The sequence below is a fragment of the Geospiza fortis genome, unplaced genomic scaffold (genome assembly GCF_000277835.1).
Source record: "Geospiza fortis unplaced genomic scaffold, GeoFor_1.0 scaffold43, whole genome shotgun sequence".
Lineage (NCBI taxonomy): Eukaryota > Metazoa > Chordata > Aves > Passeriformes > Thraupidae > Geospiza > Geospiza fortis.
Genome location: NW_005054431.1, coordinates 330397 through 351704, shown reverse-complemented (window position 1 = coordinate 351704; position 21308 = coordinate 330397). Strand labels below are relative to the sequence as shown.

At 37.9% G+C, this 21308-nt stretch overlaps 1 protein-coding gene across 1 annotated transcript in view; it reads right to left on the bottom strand.

Moving 5' to 3' along the window:
• The window catches only part of EDIL3 (EGF like repeats and discoidin domains 3), a 241492-nt gene that overhangs the window by 124620 nt on the left and 95564 nt on the right, over positions 1 to 21308 (bottom strand). Inside the window, exon 7 of the mRNA XM_014309459.2 lies at positions 18541 to 18570. Coding sequence (XP_014164934.1) covers positions 18541 to 18570 — 30 coding nt within the window. The remainder of the gene's footprint in view (positions 1 to 18540; positions 18571 to 21308) is intronic.

Below are 21308 nucleotides of genomic sequence, written 5' to 3'. Positions count from 1 at the left end.
GCGGGCACAGGGACGGCCCCTGCCCCGCTCCTGCTGCCACCCCACAGCTGGCACAGCCCAGGGGCCATCGGCCTCTCGGCCCCCTGGGCACCCCTGGGCTGTGCCCAGCTGCTGGCACAGCGCTGGAACCCAGGACATGGCTCTGGCTGCCCTCAGAGCCTGGCAGGGGCCTCAGAGGCCTGGGCACGGAGTCACAGACACCTGTGCCTTCGATCTAACCCATGGAAACAACAATTACCAACTTTGTTACAAGCCACAAGGTTTGAGTAGAAGGTTAGTGAATTTATCACAGGGTGAAAATGGAGAATTTTGGGGTTTTTAGAATGGGGGTTCAGGGGGTAAGATGGAGGGATCTGGGTGTGTCCTGTCCTTCCTCCTGTTTCTTCTTGGCCTCCATCTTCTGCTGTGATGGTGACACTTTTGGGTTGGTTTAAGGTAGAAACTCATTGTCTAACATAGGTGACAGGTATTGGGAAGTTATGGTAAACAAAATACACGTAGTTTTTAGTATAAAAAGATAACACTGCCCTGAGGGCAGACAGTCTGCCATGAACAGACCTGCCGGACAGACCAGGGCAGGTCAGAGAAAGAATGTTATAAATAAGAACAAAGAAACAGCCCTGAAAGGCAGAGCCGACACATCTTGGCTTCTTCTTTGGTCTCGGGACTGGGAAAAAAAAGGATTTCTGACACCTGGGGGTCATCTCAACACCAGAGACCTCATCATCACAGCAGCCCCAGGGCCTGTCCCAGCTCCCCAGCCCCTCTGCCCCAGCCTGGAGTGCTCCAGCGGGTTGGTGAGACCTGACAAGTCACCTTAGTGAGCCAACAAATGAACAAATAGAATGATTTAGACTTTAAAGAGCTGTAAATTCAATGTTTCTGCATGTCTGTCTCTTCATGTTATCAATTACAAGCTCAGGTTTGAAAGATTCCTGCAGCAGCTCCATTCATCCACGCATCACGTCAGGGAACACCGCGCTCTCCAAGCAAATATTAATTTGCAAAGCGTAAAAATTAACTGAATGATGAGGATGTCAGTACATATTCCCCAGTTATTGCTGCCCATGTGGCTATTGCAATTTGAGAAGCCACGCAGGTGCACATTTCTATTACAACTTTTGTCGTCAGCCTGTTCCAAGACACAGCCCTGCAGAGGTTTTGCTTGTGTACATCATTAAACATGGGATATGTCCCACTGAACCAAAAAAATAATGGACATGAATGTACTGCATATAATTCCAAATGGTGTTATTAGCAAAAAAAGGGCAAAAATTGTGAAGATGAAAATAAGGAGAGTGGCTGCTGCCTGATTTGCCTTTTGCCGCACACACTCTGTATTATAACTTAAAAGTAGTGGTACACTGCATTCTTAATTCTGGGAAGATTTGTGTCTTTCAAGTATTACTGCTTCTATTCTTTCAAGTATTACCACTTCATGCTAATTCTCGTTCATAATAATTTGGGAAGAAACCTGTCCAATAATTTGCACTTTTAGCCTCCCAATAAATATGAATTGTGTATTTTTTTTTCTAAGCCTCTATCACAGAGCTGCAGTTTGGGGAGTACCTGCGGGCAGCCTCATATATTAATTGTTTCTATGCAAGCAAGATCTCTAATCTTCCAAGAACAATAAATCTCTTAATAATTACTTTCTCATTTTGCTTTCTGCTTTCTCTGTATGGCTTGCTAAGTACATGTTCAGCCTACTTTCGTTGATTTTCTTTATATTTTGCATTTTCTCAGATCAGTCCCAACTACAAAGGCTTGAAAGGTCATCTGAGGTGTATAGTGATAAATATACTGGTACATGACAGTATTTCTACCTAATGTTTTTCTGTTATGAAGCCTTTCTTCTGGAAAAAAAAACCAACAAACAACCAACAATATGATTTTTTTTCCCAATTATGGTTGTTATGGACAAATAATACGACTACTTTCAATATAAATGTTGTGTATTTTGCTTTGGGTATTTTTCTTTGCATTTGTTTTTGTTATTCATAGAAACTGGTAGTTCAAAAATTATTATTAGAGCAGCAAAACATTGCCATTATTTATGCTCAAATTAAAAAATTACAGTCATGTAGTTTTGACTAGTTAACATATATTAATTGATAAAGACATGGGTCAGACTAACTCTGTTCTAAGTGAATGAATGGATGATTGAAAATTAAAAAGCCTGTGCCACACTACCATTGCTTCTCCTAATTCTTCAAAGGACCAAAATTTAAGTTCACACATCTTGAGCTTATTTAAATTGCATGAACACCCTAATATGATACCTTAAAATTAATTAATTAGTTAATTAATTAATTTTAACTGAGTCTACAGGACCTAATGATTTGATTTCTGCAGATTTAGTGTCTGGAAGGATCTGGGGCCTAATCCTGCCATCATTCCATTGACGCGCCAAAAATGTAATGTGTAAGATCTGGGCACAGATGGCACATGAAAAGAGGTCCCAGCCAACTTCCATAGGGATGTCTAGGCTTTTAAACAACATGGTGTTAAATTCTGGATAATTAATTCTGTGACAGCCTGATTAATATGGTGTGTTACTCAGATCTATAGCAGCAAGTCCACAAATATTATTATTTTTTACCCAAAAAAAACCCAAAACCAAGACCACAAACAAATACCTCTAAAAAACTAACAAAAAAACCCAACAAACCCCCCCCAAACAAACCAACAAAATAACAAACTGAATATGTCAACTAATTTTCAAAAACGGTGGACTTCAGGGATTGATTGGGTATTTTTAAATCAATAGTGTTGTAATACTTTTACAGGTAATCTTTAAGTGGCTTCCAACACAAAGAGAACAACAACATTTGATCAATATTAATGAGCAGAGGAATCCAATGGTGTGGTTTCCAGGCATTTTTATCCATGTTCATATAAAATAATGTCAGCAAGATTAATTGTGCACTCAAAGTAATAGATCTGTTCAGTTTGCTGCTCTTTTGAGTTCTTCTTTGTTCAGTTCCAGGGGTATCAGCCAACATAATAAGTATAGTCCAAAATACATCATCCTGTTATTCAATTGAAATCCCATGCTGTTTTTAAAAAAATATTGAAAGTTAACTTAAAGTGCATCAGGTTTTAAATTTTAGATGTTCTTACTAAAACCTCTGAGACTTCGTAGAGGTATGAATCAAATAAATGCATCCTCAGCAGAGCTGCAGAGTGGCTCAAGGCAGAACCATGTTATCTGTTTTCTCATTTGACAAGTAGAGTCAACGAAAAATTCAAAATAAAATCTTGTACCATGCCATACTGCAGTGGAAACTGCATATTTGAGAGAAACCATCAGTTTGTCCAGAGAAGATAAAGCCAGGAAAGCAAGGAAAACAGTTCAGTGATAGCCATCTGCCTCTGAAAAAACAGCATAAGCATTTGTTTTTGCCAAATATAAAATCTGCTGATGCTTTGGTGGGAAGCAGAAATTACAGGGGATGTCATTAAACAAGAAATCAACATCAGGCCATCTTCATCACACAGTTGGATTCTCTGAATTCAAAAGTATGCTAAAACAGATGATCAAAAAATCAAAGTCCACTTTTTCTTAGTAAGTTGAGCTCAAATGACAAATATGAAAAATATAAGGAGAAAATAAAGGAAAAAACGTGTACTCCAATGGAGTGAAACATGCAAAATAACCACATTTTTTACAAGCAAAATTAAGTAAAATGAAAAAAAGAAATCTTAGCACGTTTGATGGTATCAACCCATTTTCTCTTCATGTAGAAATAATATGACTTTAATGAAAAACATTAAATTAGATATTGACCTTAATATACATCAAGGTAAAGATACAAAGCTAATTGCTTCATTTGTTTTGTGGACTATTACTGAAGTAGAATGAATAGATAATGTTATTCTGATGATATAATAAGCTGCAAATCCCATCAAAACAAATATTGCGAGCTATCATCAAACTAATAAAACATATCAAATAATTTTCCTTTTCATTTTAAAGAAAAGTACTCTCCAGCTGTGTGCCTTTGTGGCAACAGATTTTCTTAAGTTCCTCTTGGCCTTACATGGATGTCACATAGGGTTTTTCCCCATCTGATAAATTGAGATCTTCACCAGAGATCCCTCACAGAGTTTTAACATCATCAGATGGAAGTTTCCCTCCGTGTTTGGATAATACATGACACTTTAGGTGCTTCCTCTGCCAAAGCAAAACCTTCAAAATAAGCTGTGACAGAGCTCACTTAGCAGGAGCTCCTGCATTTTGGAGTTAGTGTGTGCAAAGGCAGCCAGTGTCACAAACAACTTATTTCACCTGTATGGGAAGGCAAGAATCAACCTCCTTGCTGCAGGAGCCAGCAGAATGGCACAAACTGCCCGTGGGGAGGGAAATAAGGGTTATCACACTGAATTAGGCTCAGTATCCATGTAATCCAACCCTGCACTGCCTCTGCTCAGCAGTTCCTGCAACCTGAGCAAAAAGCTGAACCATCCCGCCATGGAAGTGAGCAAAAACCTGCAATAGATATTTTGCAAATATTTGTGATGAGCTCAATTTCCGAGTCTTTGTAGCTGACATAATTTTCTAAGTGACATACATGTTTTCTTCACACGGTTAAAAATTTCACCACCACTATGCACACAGACGATAGACTGCCTTTTTTTCAGAAGTACATTGACCTGTTTCTTTCCTCATCACCCTTTTAAAAACTCAAAATGGGTTTTTGAAAGGTCTGCCCCTTCAAATGTGAGATTGCAGAATTCACACTTCAGCAGATGCAAATCCAAAGCATAACCTAACCATATTCAAAAGGGACCATCTTCCACAGGGACACGCAGATGAGCATTCAAATCCATCAGCAATGTCCCTACAGGTTCTGGCAGAAATCTGCTTTGTTGCATGAAAAGGTCAGGAATACAACATAAGCTTCTGAGGGTCTCTGATCTTCCTCACATTTACTGCTTTGGTTGTTAATTCAATGTTATTGTGAAGACTTTGAATGCCTCCAGGTGCCTGCCTTGCAGTGCAGTGTTTGGGAACATTTGAGGAGCACATTCCCAGCAGATGTGCTGTCGACCTTCTGAAGGCACTGCAATCAAGAAAATGACTTCTAGACAACGTGCTCCTTCTGCCACTAAAGTATTAAAAGTATTAAAGTATTAAGCATCAGCAGTAATGAACTAATGCTTTGTAGTCCAATATTTGCTCCTTCTCACTCAAATATCCTTTTTTTTTCACTTAAAAGTAATTTTGTGTTAAAAATATACATAAACATCTAAATGTTTTAGGGCCCAACTCCATTTATACTGGTGCACCATGACAAACTGACCATCATCAGTTAATTATGATGATCATAATAAAGCTGTATTTTGAACTAACTCATCCTGCAAAGCTTCTGAAATGTAACAAGAAATTCTTCCTTGCCCAGCGCACTCAAATATTTGTAAAGTAGGGAGAAAAGGGAATAACCAATCCACAACAGCTTCTTCTAATCCTTCAAAAAATTCCTTTCTGTTTCACTGCTGGGATACACATGTACTTTTTTCATCAACAAACATGTATTGACCCACGCCTTGCTTTTTGTTTGGTTATTTCAACCTGAAAAGAACAGGCACTGCAGAACATCATTCACAGTTTATGTGGAATATTGGTAACAAAAACAGATTGCTGCGTGTTATTCCAGTTAATGCATGAAAGCAGAGAAAGTAATCAGATGACACACACAGTCATCTCATGAACATTCCCAAAATACCAGCTTTGGGGGAAAAAAATTTAAAAAAAATCTGTTCAGCCTGGCTTGTAAGTGAATTAGTAATGTATTAAATTCTATCTGCCTATATATTCATTATAAACTAATGGCAGAGATCCAGACTTAATTGCACTGTGATTAAATATTTATCTTGTTTTTAATGCAGCAAATGGAGCGTGTTGATTACAATGATCAAGGTGTCTCCATCTGGATGCAGCAAAAGATAAAGTTCACCCCCTGAGTGCAGAATGGCTTTTGGGTCATTTCTGCACATTTTCCTCCAATTCTATTCCCTACAATTCTTCTACAGGGAAGAAATTTCACCTATATTGTCCAGCCATCTCCCAACCTTTTTTGAGCTAATAGCTAGAATATTTTCTGAAAAGGAGCAATTCATACTTGATGGATATACAGTGACTTTCCTTAAGAGTCTTAAACTTCACACCCAAGCCTTTGATGGCAAATTTTACCCTAATTTGAGGCATGGTGAATATAGCAGGCACTGTAGTGATTTTACAGAGGGTGAGACATGAAAATACTCTAAAATCTGGGGAAAGTGTTCAATGCACTACAAGACATTTTCCCAAGTCCTCTTTCATTATTTCTCTTCAAATTCCTCAGCTTTCAAGGCTAAGAACTTTCTCTTTGCCAATTTTCAATGCTGTTTTCCCCTCTTTGTACCCTTTGCCACCTAAATATGTGTTTCTGGATAATGCCCACAGTATTCTTCCCCCACCAGATCTCCCACAAATCTCCTGAGCAAGTGTTAATGCGAGACCTGCTCTGCATCTCTGCGTCACCTTTCACAGGAGGATTTTATCTTCCCAGGGAACACCTGGTCAGTTTACAGAAAATACATTTCCAAGGCCTCTTCCTCCTCCTTTAACTCTCCACTCAGGCAGCATCGTTGCTGCTTTTCTCATAGATGATCCTTTCTGTGTCACTGACTTCTCCCAGTCTTTCTGACCCAGCTGTGGAATCTTGTTTGCTACACTCCTTTTGTGATTTATTTTGGCTCATTAAAACTAGATTAATTCTCCAACATACATTAGAAATATTTTCCAAATTTATTTTTCTGTTGATTCTGGTTTACATCAAACAGAAAAAGGAAAAAAAAAACCTCTGCAAACAGAGAGAATAATTTTGTAAAAACTTTGCTGAAGGACTGCAGACTTGAATTTTTAATGCTAAAATATTCAAAGAAATATTAGATTAGATTTCAGTTGGGACGTCTGGAAGATTTAGTTCAAAGGTGCAGTCCTGAAAAGGCTAATGTCTACAGATTCTGCATTAAAACTCTCCAAATCCATTTTCTACATGATTGGAACAAATCCATGTCTCTGTTTACTGCACTGGTAATGGCTTAAGTAAAACAGACCCAGCAATAAAGAAACTATATATTGTTTGGTACCTAATGCAGAACCTCACTTGCAATTGGGATTTCTGTGCAACAGTGTTATTTTTATCATCATAATTCTTGTCATCATATATGAAGATGTAATTTTTTATTGTTTCACTGCACTTTAAACTGCCAGTGATGAGGACTTCTCATCCCTTTTTGCCTCTATAACTGGAAACTGGAAAAAAAACCTGCAAAGATTATGTGAACTTTAATTATAACAGCAAATAGAATAAATCCAGTTAGTCCTCTTGCTGAGGATTCCAGTGGGAACTAAAAAATGCCACAGCCTAAACTTAGGCTGTTCATATTTGTATGAGTCAGATCCTAATTACTAGTGCTGCATTAATGGCACAGAAGCAGCAGAAGAGAACCTCAGAGGGTGGTTATCCTCAGGACATGAAATATTATTAAAAAGTGATGAAAGAGAATCACTAAATGTGAAATATATATAGTCCAAACAGGCATAAAGTTGTCCACAGCAGAAACCAAGGGAAATAGACAAGAGTTACACTCCAGTCACTTATTTCCCTGAGGATGTAGGACAGAGGAAATATATCCTTTCCTCTTCCACTTTTTATCCCAAGCTGCCATCAAGCCCCGCTATTTCCATGTAAAAAACCCTAAATCCTATTGAATTCCAAATTCTGTCACTATTCTCCAACTCTTTCTCCTTTCCTAGCTAGACAATCCAGCTAGGAAACCATTTCTCTTTTTTCTCCTCATCTCCCACTCCTGCTCCACATTGGTTTTTTTGTCAACCCAGAAACCTACAGTGGCTGAGAATCCCAGCTTAAAATCACAACCCATGTTTGCAGTCACGAGCCTTCAGTTTGGAACATGCACAGCAGGATCGCTTGGGATCTGCTTCCTTTGCACCAGCTACTTCCACGGCACGAATTCAAATTCATTGCTTGTGATTAATGCAGTTCACATGAAGCCAGTTGCACCTGGATGGGAGCACTGACTTATTTTGGTGGCTAATGGCAATAAGCCCTGCACAGCAATACTGCAGGTTGGTGTTTTCTGATAAGCTTTAATGCTTTAACTTGAAATTCCTGCTTGTGTTTAATAGTAATGTAAATAGTTTGTGATAAGGAGTTCAAGCACAGCTCTCAGCACAGGTGAATTTTGCCTTCCAGGATTGGGGCTTGAGCTGCAGCACTCTCCAGGGAAATAATTTATTCCTTTAGGGAATGGCATGGCACACTTCCACTGGAGATCTTGCCTTATAGCCCCTAAAAGACAAGACTGAACTGATAAAAAGATGTTACTGTTTGTTCAAGATCCTCCCGGAGCACTTATGGCCAAAAGCACATGTGATACAGGGCTTTGACATTTTTATCAGTTTATCAAATTAGCATAATTGATGAGAATCCCCAGTTAGAAGTACATTTAATGTGGTAATCCCCCCACCTTGTTTTGGCCTCCCACTGAAGAAACTGTAGAATTATACAATGATACTTTACAGAGCTACAAATAGGTGAAATAAATATATAAAAAGCAAAAATCTTTTGGCATCAGAGTCATAGAGCCTTTCCTGGTGTCCACCCTCAGGTGGGTCATAGGTATCTTGCCAGACACATCCAACTGAACGACTTAAAGCAGTTTGAGGCAAAAAAATTATTTTGAATTTCTTAGGATTATATTGTATGGCCTGTATTGTTCTATAAAAACTTGAGATGGAAACAAGACCTGATGAGAAGCACATTGCTTTGCACCTTCTCTCCCTGCCCCTGCTCATAGGAGGTTAGAGCAGAGCACACACCTGGCAGAATGTTATATTTGTGCTTTGTTTAAAAAAAGAAAAGCCCAGCATTCCAGTTTTGCAGAAAAAAAAAATAGTAGAAGTATTGTCATTAAGGAGGCTGGATTAAAAAAATAAAATTGAGACCTTTTTGGCCCTTAGTGTATATTAATAAATAAACTGTTCTGCAGTTTGAACAGGATGAAATTCTGTCGAAAAGTCGAAACTAATGAAATTCATGAATAACTGTAACACTGACTTGTAATATTACTGTGGAGTGTTAATTCATGTTTTGTTAAAACACAGTGCTGCAGGAAAATTGAATACATAAATCTCTACCCAGACCTTTTTGTTCTTGGGCTGTGCTCTTGGGCTGTGTTCTTCCTTGTAGTTATTGCAGCCATTCCAATAAAACTTCAGGAATTCCAAGGCATTTCTCGGGTTATTTGACACAAATAACTTTCAAAGTGTATAAAGGTAGATTTCATGCTAGCATATTTTTAATAATAGAAAACTGGGCATTCATGGGAGCACGTTACAATTAAAATTACAACTGTGTTCATAATTGGGGCATATTGCAATTTCATAATTGTTATTTTTATCCCACCAGTTGCCACACAGCCACAACTCCCATGGCAGCCAGTGGAAGTTGTGTCTGGAATAAAAAGTGGACTGGGAAATCTTTTGGCCTTTTACTTATCTTCAGTCACTCTGACAATTTTCATTTAGCATTTTATTGCTTTACAGTACTGTGGATCGCATGTAAATTGTTTTGCCATGATTTTGTTTTGAAGTCACAATGGCATTTCTTTGTAAGGAAGACTACTGCAGGCAATAGAAAAAAATAGAAGAGAAAAATCTGCAAAAGTAGTTGTTTCCAAAATAAATTTTTTAACTACTACAAATGTATATAAATGGTTACTCAATACACAGGCAGGTGAAGGCCACACATCATATTAGGCTTTTGTCAAGCCTAATAAAGGACATTCAGGCTCTCAGGTAAAGCATAGTTTATCTAAAAGATTCCCAGTAGAAAAAAGTAAAGTGCATTTTAATTGCATTAGTAAAACTTCAAAATAATATACAATAAAAAAAGATCTATTCCATTTCTAAGACAAAAGAAAACAGGAAGGCCTTGGCTCTTGCAAAGAGTGATTGCCATATGGAAAGTCAATATATGAGTAAAAATGATGTGAATGAAGTGGTACATGTTTGTCACTGCAAGAAATCATCTAAGAAGTTGCTGTATATGTGCAGAAATCCCCATGGTCCTGTCTGAGTGAACTCATTCAAGCCTTTGCTTGATATTTCCATGCACCTAAAGCAATTTATATTCTCTTTATGATAAGAAATGCATCTGAATTTTACCTGTTATGTTGTTTCAGTGATACAGTTTAAAGAGGGCTGTTTAGTCTTGCCCAATGTTAGTGACAAGCAAGATTTCTCTGTTTTTAAAATAATAAGGCCAAATCTTCCTTCAACATTTTTTTTCTGTTCAAGCTATGACAGACTTAAAGATCTCAAAATACAAGGTCCTGATTATACAATCAGCCTCAAAGGAGCCTGAATTTAACAGAAGTACCAAATTCTCTCAGTTCAGCAATGCTCTCTGTACTTTGCCACCTGCCAGAGAGATTTCCATGCTTTCTTTAGCAGCCATCTAACCTGCTTAAGCTCAAGTTTTTTAACACTCTGATGTAATAAAATGTTATTTATTTAAAAGTTTTGGTTTTAAGAATTAATAATTTTTAATTATATTTATATTTAATTATTAGTTTTGTTCATTTGAACAGGAACAGCTTTTTTACAAATGGGTCATTATTCAATATGTTTTTTGCCTCCTGAGTTGATGTGCAACACACAGCCTTGACAACTAAAAATCACTTAAATTTGTGCTGTAAAGGAGTGAAATTCCTTCGTCAGTATTCTTTATGTTTCCACAGTCAATCCAGTGCTTTAGAGATGGTCATAAGGCTGTTTAAACCCAAAATAAGCATAAAGTAAGACTCCTTGTGATGCTATTTTTTGAATAGAGTCCTTTTCATTGGGCATGTTAACCTGCTACTAAATCCTCAACCAACCACTAATTCTGCTTGGTTTGCTTTCATTAGTATTTGCTTATTTTTATTTCACTTTCCACGTATCTAATGGGAGGATGAGAATCTTTAGTGGAACATAATCCCAATATTTGACCAGAGAAGACGATGTCTTCATCTTCACTCCAACTTTCAATGCACATTCCCACCAAATTCCCCCTTCCTACTGCCAGCACACATGCCACTGCATGGCAGGAGAGATCAAGGAGATGAACCAAATGAACACTGGCTCCACCAGGAAAATTGCATTTTGGATGAGGCCTTTCCAGCTGGAGCAGCCCCCTGATGCAGCTGCACACACACAGAGCTGTGCAGGGCCAGCACAGGCACAAAGGAGAGCAGGGTGTGCTGGAGGAGGCAGTCAGAAATGTGGGAGGGAAACAACCCTTGCAACAGCAGCCAACCCCACTGCTGCCTTTCTCTCTTTCTCTCTGCATCCCTGCATTCAGACCCACTCCCTCTGTGCCTATTCTCAGCTCATTAATCCCTTTTTTTTTTTTGCCTGTCATCTTCCTTCCTCAATTTCAGCACTTCTCAGATGAAAATCCTTCCTAGCAGCAGAGGGTTGTGTCAACTCTTCTCTGTGATATTTAGACTTTTCACAGAATCCCAGAATCACTGGGGTTGGGAAAAACCTGCAGGAGCAGCAATACAACCTGTGACAATTCCCAACTTGTCAAACCGACCAGAGCACTCAGTGCCACATCCAATGAAGTGGTTCATTTCCAAAACATCATGTCTCCCCCAAAAAGAGGTGTTCTTTTTGTACAATTCTCCTGTGTTTCAACTCTGCTGGTCAGGAGTAGAGAGGACTCAAGGAGCAACACAGTCTGCTGAAATCCCTGCAGCAACCAGAGCAGCGCCTTGTTCATCTTCTCATTCCTTCCTCATCTTCAGAGGATGAAGAAAAAAATACCAAATAATAATAATATTTGGGTGTTTATTATTCATTTATCTTAGCTGCCCAGAGCTAGAGCTAGTCCTGCTCTTTTCATCTGTCCTGGCAAGGACTAGACACCTGCAAAATCTCTTTTTTGGGAGCACTGCTTCCCAGATGGGAAGAGCTGCACCTGTATAGAACTACCCTGTTTGAAACAGACCTCATAGAATCATGGAATTTGGGTTGGGACTTTAAATATCACCCAGTGCCACCCCCTGCCATGGGCAGGGACATTTTCCACCAAACCAGGTTTCTCAGACCTCCATCCAACCTAGCCTTGAGCAGTCTGAGGCAGATGCCTGGCATGAAAAGCTTCATCTTGGAAAACATCTGCCTCCAAATTCAGGTAAGAAAGGGAAAAGCAGATGGAAGGAAAAGTCCATTATAGAAATCAGTACCTGGTTTAGGGGACATTTTTTTGATCTCCCACTTCATTTGTACACTGGGATGAATATTGTATAACCACCACAAATAATACTCTCTGAAACTGTGCAGATTATAGAAAAATGCCCATGCCTGAGTTTCTCAGGCAGCTGCCAGCACCACAGGATGATTTCAAACTCCTAGCTCACTTTTTTTTGTCAGTCTTGGAAAGAAGCGAGCCATTTTGCCAAACTGTGTTATTTTTTATGATATGTGGATGGACAGTCACTAAGGGATAGGCTAAAAATACTAATTAATTTTCATTCCTGACCTAAGCAAGATTTCCAGCTTTTAAATGTGACAGGCTGCTCCAATAGCCTTCAGTGCCACCTGGCATCTAGGACTATTTTTACTGCATAAGCCTCATTTCCATCAGAATGGGGTTCAATATGACCTTTACATAATTTTCTGATTTAGTCTATATTTTGCTTGGAATAGATGGAAAAGTAATTAGCAAGCTAGCTGCAGGCACTGGAAAAAAATTAAAATATGCAGTTGGAGAAGAAAAAAGGAAAAGGAATTGCTACAAATGCGTAAACCAAGTTCAGCAAGACAGTAAATCTGTGGTACAATCCCTGGGGGAATGGCAGATCCTTTCCCTTAGAATAATTCTGAAAGATGATTTCCCTCTTTGAAATGTGTGAAATGGAAGAGCTTTGCACACCACAGCAAAATCACTGTGGCCCCAAAGACAGCCTGGGAGCCGTCACAAAACCACAACTCCAGATCCTGCTGTGCAGTGGGCAGGAAACTGAAGTCCTTGAGACTTGACCAGACACATCCTTGATGCTTTGAGGGTGACACAGAAAGCAGATTAAACATGTCGTGCTTTTATTTTTAAAGTTTCATTTCAAGAACTTGAAAAAAAACCAAAAACAAAAACCCAGAAAAATCTGATTTGGTTTTTCTTTTCAGATTGTCATGAAATCATAGAATGGTTTGGGTTGGAAGGGACCAAAAAGATCACCCAGGTCCAAAACTCATCATAAGAACCATTGAAGTAGGCATTACCCCCCCCCCCTTTTTTTTTTAATTTTTTATGTTTTTTTTTTATTTTTTCCCCAATTAATAAAAGCCTCTTAATAATGCGTCTCTGGGAATTATTTTCATGGAGAAGAGAGACCCTTCTGTGAAATTGTGAAACCGAATTTCAAATCCACATCAGTCAAGTATTTTAAGGACAAAGAGGTGGTATAGTTATTATATAAGGATATAAGCATAATTTTCATGTAAATATTAATGCCAGTATGATCTCAAATGTTTTTCATTTCAATTCTTAGCCTCATTCCCTAAGAACCAAGGACACAAAATGCCCAGAACTTTAACCAAATGGATCTCACCTGCTCTTTGATGAGCAGGCAGCGCCAAATGGCAAAAGAATTTTCTGACGTGAAGCAAGGAAAGAAAAGGAAAAACTGATTACCTGTTCAAGGTAATAAATATCAAATATCAAAAGTCAATATTACCTCTTCAAGGTAATAAATATTCACCTGTTCAAGAAAAGATCTATATGATATTTGAATTATAGAATTATAGGCTGGTTTGGGTTGGGAAGGACCTTAAAGCCCACCCAGTGTCCCCCCAGCCATGGCAGGGACACCTCCCACTGTGCCAGTGTCCAGCCTGGCCTTGGGCACTGCCAGGGATGCAGGGGCAGCCCCAGCTGCTCTGGGCACCCTGTGCCAGGGCCTGCCCACCCTGCCAGGGAACAATTCCTCATTGCCAAGATCCCATCTAAATCTGCCTATTTTTAAGCTGTCTAAATTGAAATTATTTTCAACTATCTCATATAAATCTGGTTAAGATTGGTGGCGAATGGAACCCTCATACCTTCCACTTTATATTGTTATGAAAAAATCAAAACCACAAAAATTTGATATTCTGAATATCAAAGCAATATTAAACTGCTACATGGGATTTTAATAATAATATGTCTAGTGTTTTAAATCTATTAAAAATGACAGTCCAGTAAATTTTTAAAAGCAAAGATATTTAGATAGAGAAACCTAATTCTTTGACAACATTTTAATAGTATACATTCCATTCTGTTGTTTGAGGGTTTTTTTTTAACTCTACATGTCTCATGAAAAATTTTATCTCTGAGGATCCAATAATTGCACAGAAATATTCTCCTAAGAGTCATCAGGGCTGTGCCAAGCAAGTCAGCTTTGAAATATCTATTGACTGAAATAATTTACATTGCCTTTAATTTTTCATTATTTAAAATCTATTTTCTTTCTGTAAATGATATTTTTTTAATTCTGTGAATAAAAAGACAAACACCAAGACAATGTTTTGGTATCCCCCTTTAAAAAGTTAAACACATGAAGTCCAAAGAAGAAAACAAGCACCAGAGAAACCTGGAGTTCTCCTAGTGGAACAGAGCAAGCAAAGCATGTAACTTGTTTTTTTATTTTTATTCTGGAATTTAGATTTCAGGTATTGCTTAATACCATGCTCCTAGAGTAAGGGTAATGGGTAAGCAATTAAGGGTAAACTCTTAATAGTTTTAGATTTCTATTTCTCATGACTTTTTGATAACTGTATTATGTCTAGTACAACTTTCATCCTGGAACTTGTGCTCTTCCATTGCAATTCTTTTCTAAAATGCCATTAATTTCCTTTCATAAAAATAAACTTAATTCTATAGATTTTTTCAACAGAGGTATCTTTCATTTGATAAGACATTTTCAACTTTTTTTCTTTCTCAAGAGTGATTTTTTCCCTATATTATTTTCTTATTTTGGAAAAACATGCTAAAACAACTTTTATGTAAGTCAAAAATCTAAATGAAGAGGGAACAGGTTAGATCTCACGTGGAATTTTGGAAGGGTAATATAATTTTCCTTATATACACAAATGTTCAATGCAGCTTACATACTCTGCCACAAGGTTGTTGAAGGGATTATTTTTTAGTAATGTGTTTGAAGAATGAGGCCCTGTCCCGTAGCAAATCTTTAATCTCTACAACACCTAAACTTAATTAAGACAATAGCAAAACTCACCCTGTAAAAGAGCTTTCGTTACCATGAAACTTTAAATGTGTTTGCATGTGTTATATAGATAAAATCAGTGGCAGAGGCAAGGAATGGCTCCAGTTACGTGATGATCCCAAAGGAGATGTATTTATTACCTCAGTCAAAATCAGTGTGTAGAGACAAGAGAAAAAACTGCTGTGCTCTGTCTCATCAGGTGTTGGAAGAATTACTCTTTAATAATTGCAGAAACTACTCCAGGCTCCTTGAGGAATCCATAAAACCATGGGGGAAACATTTTTGGGATGAAAATCTTCAAACAGCAGGACATCCAGCAGGAGTTCCTTGCTACATTAGGCTTTGAAAAATACTTGTCAACAAAGGAGTCTCCTCCTGGCTCAACAAACAGCTTTCAAAAACTCATGTCACATACGGATGGGGTAAAAAGACATGGAAAAGAGAGAATTTTCATGAGATTTTCCTAACTCTATTAAATAATTATTTAATTAAATAATAATTTATTAAATTATTTTATTAGATTTGATTTTAAGTCAAAACAAATTAAGAAATATGGCGAACTGACTCAAAATAGAGTTAGATGTCCACAAGGACATAAAATCATAGGTGTTTAACTGGAAAGAAAAAAGAGATCTGGAATAATGTTTACCCAGAGGCATTGCTAAGGAAAACTTTGTTGGAACTGTGAGGAGGAATGGAAAAACTCCTTGAAAAAACTGTTTTATCTTTCCTTGTAAAGCAACTTGGGTGAAAAACATCAGGTTATAATTAGAGTTCATAATTAGTCTGAGCACTCTGAAACTCAAGGAACTCCAGTGAAAAATAATTTCTATAGGGAGATAACTACAGGGCACTTACTATTACAGGATTATTAATCTTCAATTTACAGGTTACAACACTCAAAGTAAAACATTAAAACTTTGCTTCTACAAGATTCCTCACAGATGGCATTGTCAGAGCACTTAGACCCTATCCCAAAAAGCAGAGTATGGGAAATAGCAGTGTTTCATCTCTTTGGTTAAACAGGAAAGGAAATTTTAGTTCTGATCCTGATCACAGGTCAATTAATAGTTTGCAATTTTCATAAAATGTCAAAATAATTTTTAAAATCTTCATAAAAATATTAGATGCAATTTATCCTACCTCATGTTGTTTCACAAGTGAAGGCATTTGTTGAAAAAATACTGTGTGCATTGATTGTGATTAGATAATGATTAGATAAATTTCATTAACTGAAGCAAAATTGCTGCACTTTTTTTGTGGAAAAGAGCAAAACCTGGTCTTGTATAAAACTGTCCCTACCAGGCACATGGCACTGAAAGGCTCTAGGTGAGTGCATGAGGTTTTGAATGCAGTTTCTATTTATTTTTCTGCAGCCCTGCAACTTCCAAACTGCATGGCTGCATTCCTACCCTGAGGGAGGGGAATCTGCTTTAAGCAGAACCCACAGTTTTACAGATGCCAATAGAATCTGAGAAATAAGCTGTATTAATACAATCCTGTAAGAGTGCAGAACTAATCTGTGCACTTTCAAAACAGCAACATCTGGTCATATCTTACAGCAAAATCAATAGGAACCATAAATTATGGAGCATCTGAAGAGCTTGCATTGCTTCTAAAGTTTTTAAGATAGAAATTAATGTTAGATTGCACTTTATGCATGGATTTTTCTCTTAGTATAAATCATATCTGTAGCGCAGCCCACGTGGCTGTGTTATAAATTCCACTTCCCTCCTCTTGAACATTTTCAGCTGATGTGGCTGGGTAGCTTGCCAGATCACAGTTAGGGGCTCTCACAAATACAGCAGTGGTGTTCAGAGAGGGACGCCATGTCCTTGGGAGATGCTCTAAAAAAATATGTGTATTTAAACCATTTCCCTAAAGGGAGAAAGGCGGGGGGGTTTGTTCTTTCCTAAGTAAAAAAACCCATCCTTTTCTAATGCTTCTGTTGAATGGCTGCAGTAGGTTTCTGCTAAAACACTTTCCATGAAAACTCCAAGACTGACAGATCTCACAAGAAATGGAGAGTTGAAAGTTGATATTTAGTAATTAGAATGCATGTCCATGGGAGTGTGTGAGTACTCTACATTTCTTTCCCATAATTCCTCTTTTTTCTCTCTTTTGCAGTATTATGTCTTATTCCAGTCCTCCTTCCTGCTCATTTTGCTGCCACATTCACGTTTAAAGCTCCCTTCTGCTTCTTTCTGTATTCAGTTCTAGTCTTAACTACTCTCCCTCTCTCACATTCTACTCTTGGCTTTGTTCTCTGTCCTTTCATTTATTATTCTCTGCTGTATCCTAATTACTTATATTGCTCCCAAGTTGTAGGTTAGCGCTGTAAACAGTGTTCAATCCTTCCTTGCCATCTTCCTCTCCTCATTCACTCTCCTCACCTTTTCTCTTTTGCTCCTCTGGAGGCCTTTCCTTCTTTTAACAAGCCACTATAAAGTGATTCCCCATTTATTTGATGTTTTAGCTCCCTGAGTTTGTACAACTCAGTGCCATTTCAGATATGTTAGGCTGCTCAGTGGCATCCTTCTCTGGTACCCTGTCTTCTTTTTTCCTTTAAATACTCCCCAGCTAATGGATTGCCAATTAATTAGAAATAGTTAATCTTCACAATAAAATAAACACGATGCGTTTGTGTCTCTCTGGGAGCTCCTAAACTGATTTTTATGACTGTGATGGTAACCATTCTCACTGCTTGGCAGCTTGTCAATGGAAATAAAAGTTCTCTGAGCAGATACCCCAGCCATCATTTGGAGAATGTTTTCTTTGAGCATGATGCTTCTGCATCTGCTGCCTTTCTTTTCCCTTCCTTCACTGCTTGTTCCCAGCTCTTTAAAGGATGTCAGTTTTGGGGCATCATCCAAGTGACTGAGTTTTGCCAGCATAAAGACAAGGAAAAAATCTAACATAAAAAAAATTTTTAAAAAATCACTGATTTTTTTTTTTTCTTTAACTCCTGATTGAATCATTCTGTTACCTGAAGCTTGACATGGCAGCTTAAGCATGGAAGAAGGAAGGAACATGCCACTGATATTTTTAAATGCTACAGGAGAGAAGGAGAAAAAAAAGGGAAAACAGAAGAGGATAGATCCCAGCTGTGATATTTGCCAAGTTACACACAAAATGAAACAGGCTACAATGATTTTAGTAAAGGCAGCTCTCAAGAAATGGTTGCCACAATGCAGATGTGATGTAAATAATTCATACCTGCTGAAGTTGGGTCCTCTTCAATGGAGGCTGTGCAAAAAGGTGTCAGGAGTGGGGAGGGAGCCAGGGACAGGGAATGGGAAGAGGAAGGAAGGGAAGAGAGAGAGAAAAAAGAGAAAAAAAAATACAAATGAAGAAATCCATGTAAATGCTAATGGTTGTATTATTTACATTTTCTTAACATAAAAGCAATTAGATATAACGAAAAACTTTATTCTCATAACCCTCCACCCCTTCTGTTCCACTTCTTTCCAGCTTCTTTCCAGCCTGATGGGAATTGCTGATTCTGAAATTGGGCAGTTAGGGAGCCAAAGTGGCAGTTTTGGGGTGGGCTGGGTGATTGTCTGTCTGTCTGTCAGGCACACAGTACTGGGCTCCCCATTCCAGATGTTTATTTTTCTGGGAAAAGCAATAAAAAACCTGTCTTCACCTCTCCCTTTTGTTGACAGATAACCATTAAATTGCCTTAAGTTACCATCAAAAAGCACTGGTGGCTCTGGGCTATCTATTACCCTCACATTCAAAAGAGGGAAACAGACATACTCCCAGCAAAAGTGAACTTTAAAAGTACATCAGTGACCTAATTCTTTCTCTCCTTTTAGTTAGTGTGGTTTATATACACATCACAAAATCGGTCTCTTCACTGCCTTGAAAAACTTTTGGATGACAGTAAAAGCTGAATTCAAGTGTTTCTCACTTGGATACCGTGAAAAGGACCCTGAAGTGAGAGAACTCTCCATAAATGTGACATAGAGATATTAAACACCTGTATCCCTACTTTTGCTTTTTCCCTTTAATGACTGCCTGCTGCCAGTTGAAATAGGAGCTCCTCTTGTTTTGATTTCTTGCAGAACCAGCTCAGACAACTCTCCTTCATCCATGGCAAGCATTGATCCACCCTGGCAGAGCCTGCACATGGCATGGCTAAAAACTTCAAAAATTTCAAACATTTCCTCAAAGACCACCACCACCACGCTTGGTAAATTGACTTTTTTTTTTTTCTTTTTTTTACTTTTGCTATCACACCATGTTTTATGCAGGGAGAAACTAGGAGAGGAGCAGAAAGGCCTTCCATTTGTTTTTTGGCAAAAAAATTTTCAACAGGCACCAAGTGCAATTGAGAGAGGCCATAAACCCCTTGGTTAATTCAGCACAATATTCTGTATGCAACTGTGTGTGACAACCAGTGCTGAACACATCAGTTATTGCTAATTGCAGAGTAGCATGGTGTCCTTTTGGGGACTGTCACATCTAATAGAGAGGAAATAATGAATTACCCTCTCAAGCACCAGCCAACCATCTTGTCTCTAACCACAATGGTTGGAGGTACACAGGTGATTTTTATTTCTAAAGTTTGGCGTTCAGATAGACCCTGAAGAAGGTTACACGGAAAAAAAACATAACATTATGTCAGACATAATTTAAAATGGCCTAAACATGGTACTTAGCAGAGCCTTGCCTTCTGTAGCTCCTTAGTTAAAGTTTGAAAGTGTGTTTTGAAACTAGATTAACCCATTATGCTGTGTACATATGTAAAGATCACCTCAAGCTTTAACATGTTTTTTAACTACTTAAACTAAATTTAAATAAAATGTGTTTGTGGTAGTAGAGGATTTCAAGGTAATCAAAGAAAAGAAGGAAAATACCGTAACACTCTTTTTAACTTGAACTAATCAGCTAAATCATTAATTTAACAATATGAAAGCTCATTATAAACACACACAAAAACCCCCAAAAACCAAAGAAAGCAACCAACCAATCAAAAAAAAGGCCAAAGAACCCTGCTCCTCCAAACCCCACAAAAACAAGAAAACAACAAGTCCCCAAACCAGAATATTTGGAATATTTAAATTTTAGAAAAACAGACTCTGAAGTAAATAACAAACTAAAAATTAAGTCAATAAAGTAGGTTGCAATTTCTCAGGGTACCAGTGGAAGAGACAACTACACAGACAGAACAGAACATGAAAGCAGGAAGTCAAAATTTTACAAATGCCCCAAATCCATATTCGCTTCCAGCTCTGCTGCTGCTTGAATGAAAAATAATTCAAAGTACTGGAGACTCTGCTTTAAAACTGGTTAAACAAAATTGTCCAATTATACAAGGAATATTTATTCCAGTAACCGTTTCCTTCAGACTGCTATTTGAATAATATTCTGAGACTTAATTATCAGGATGAACAGCAGCATTAGCAATTCAAAGCTGGGTTCTGTTGCTACTCTGATGGTTGTTTCAGAGGGACCACTCTGCACTTAGGTACACATCTAAATAAAACAGGATAGCTGAATCTCAGCTGAATAAATCACTCAGATGCCAAAATGGCTATGCCAATGATGTTACTTTTCTGTTTATTTAATTAATTTTGGCTGTTTGATTGCTGGTTTAAGCTCATCCAGGAATAGACTGTTCTTTTTCTGTCTCAGTTAGAGTTAGTGAGAACTGCTTTTGCAGAAAGACCTAATTCTACTTGTCAATACTGCATTTCCTAGACAGAAATTAAAGATGAGTATTAAAAATGGAGGTGAAAATGCAGTTCTGAACCTGTTCATGATTCAAACAGACTTCTAGAAAAATTAAATTAACTAAATCTCTTGCTTTTTGTGACAGGACATTTTTACCTCCCTTTAGATTAATAAACCATGTTTAAAAAAACAGTACTCAAAGAATATACCTACTTTTGCTCTATCACACCAGCTCAAATGCAATATCAGCACTCTGCTTTCCACTTAAAGAAATTCACCAAATTACCACACCAAAAATTTCCTAC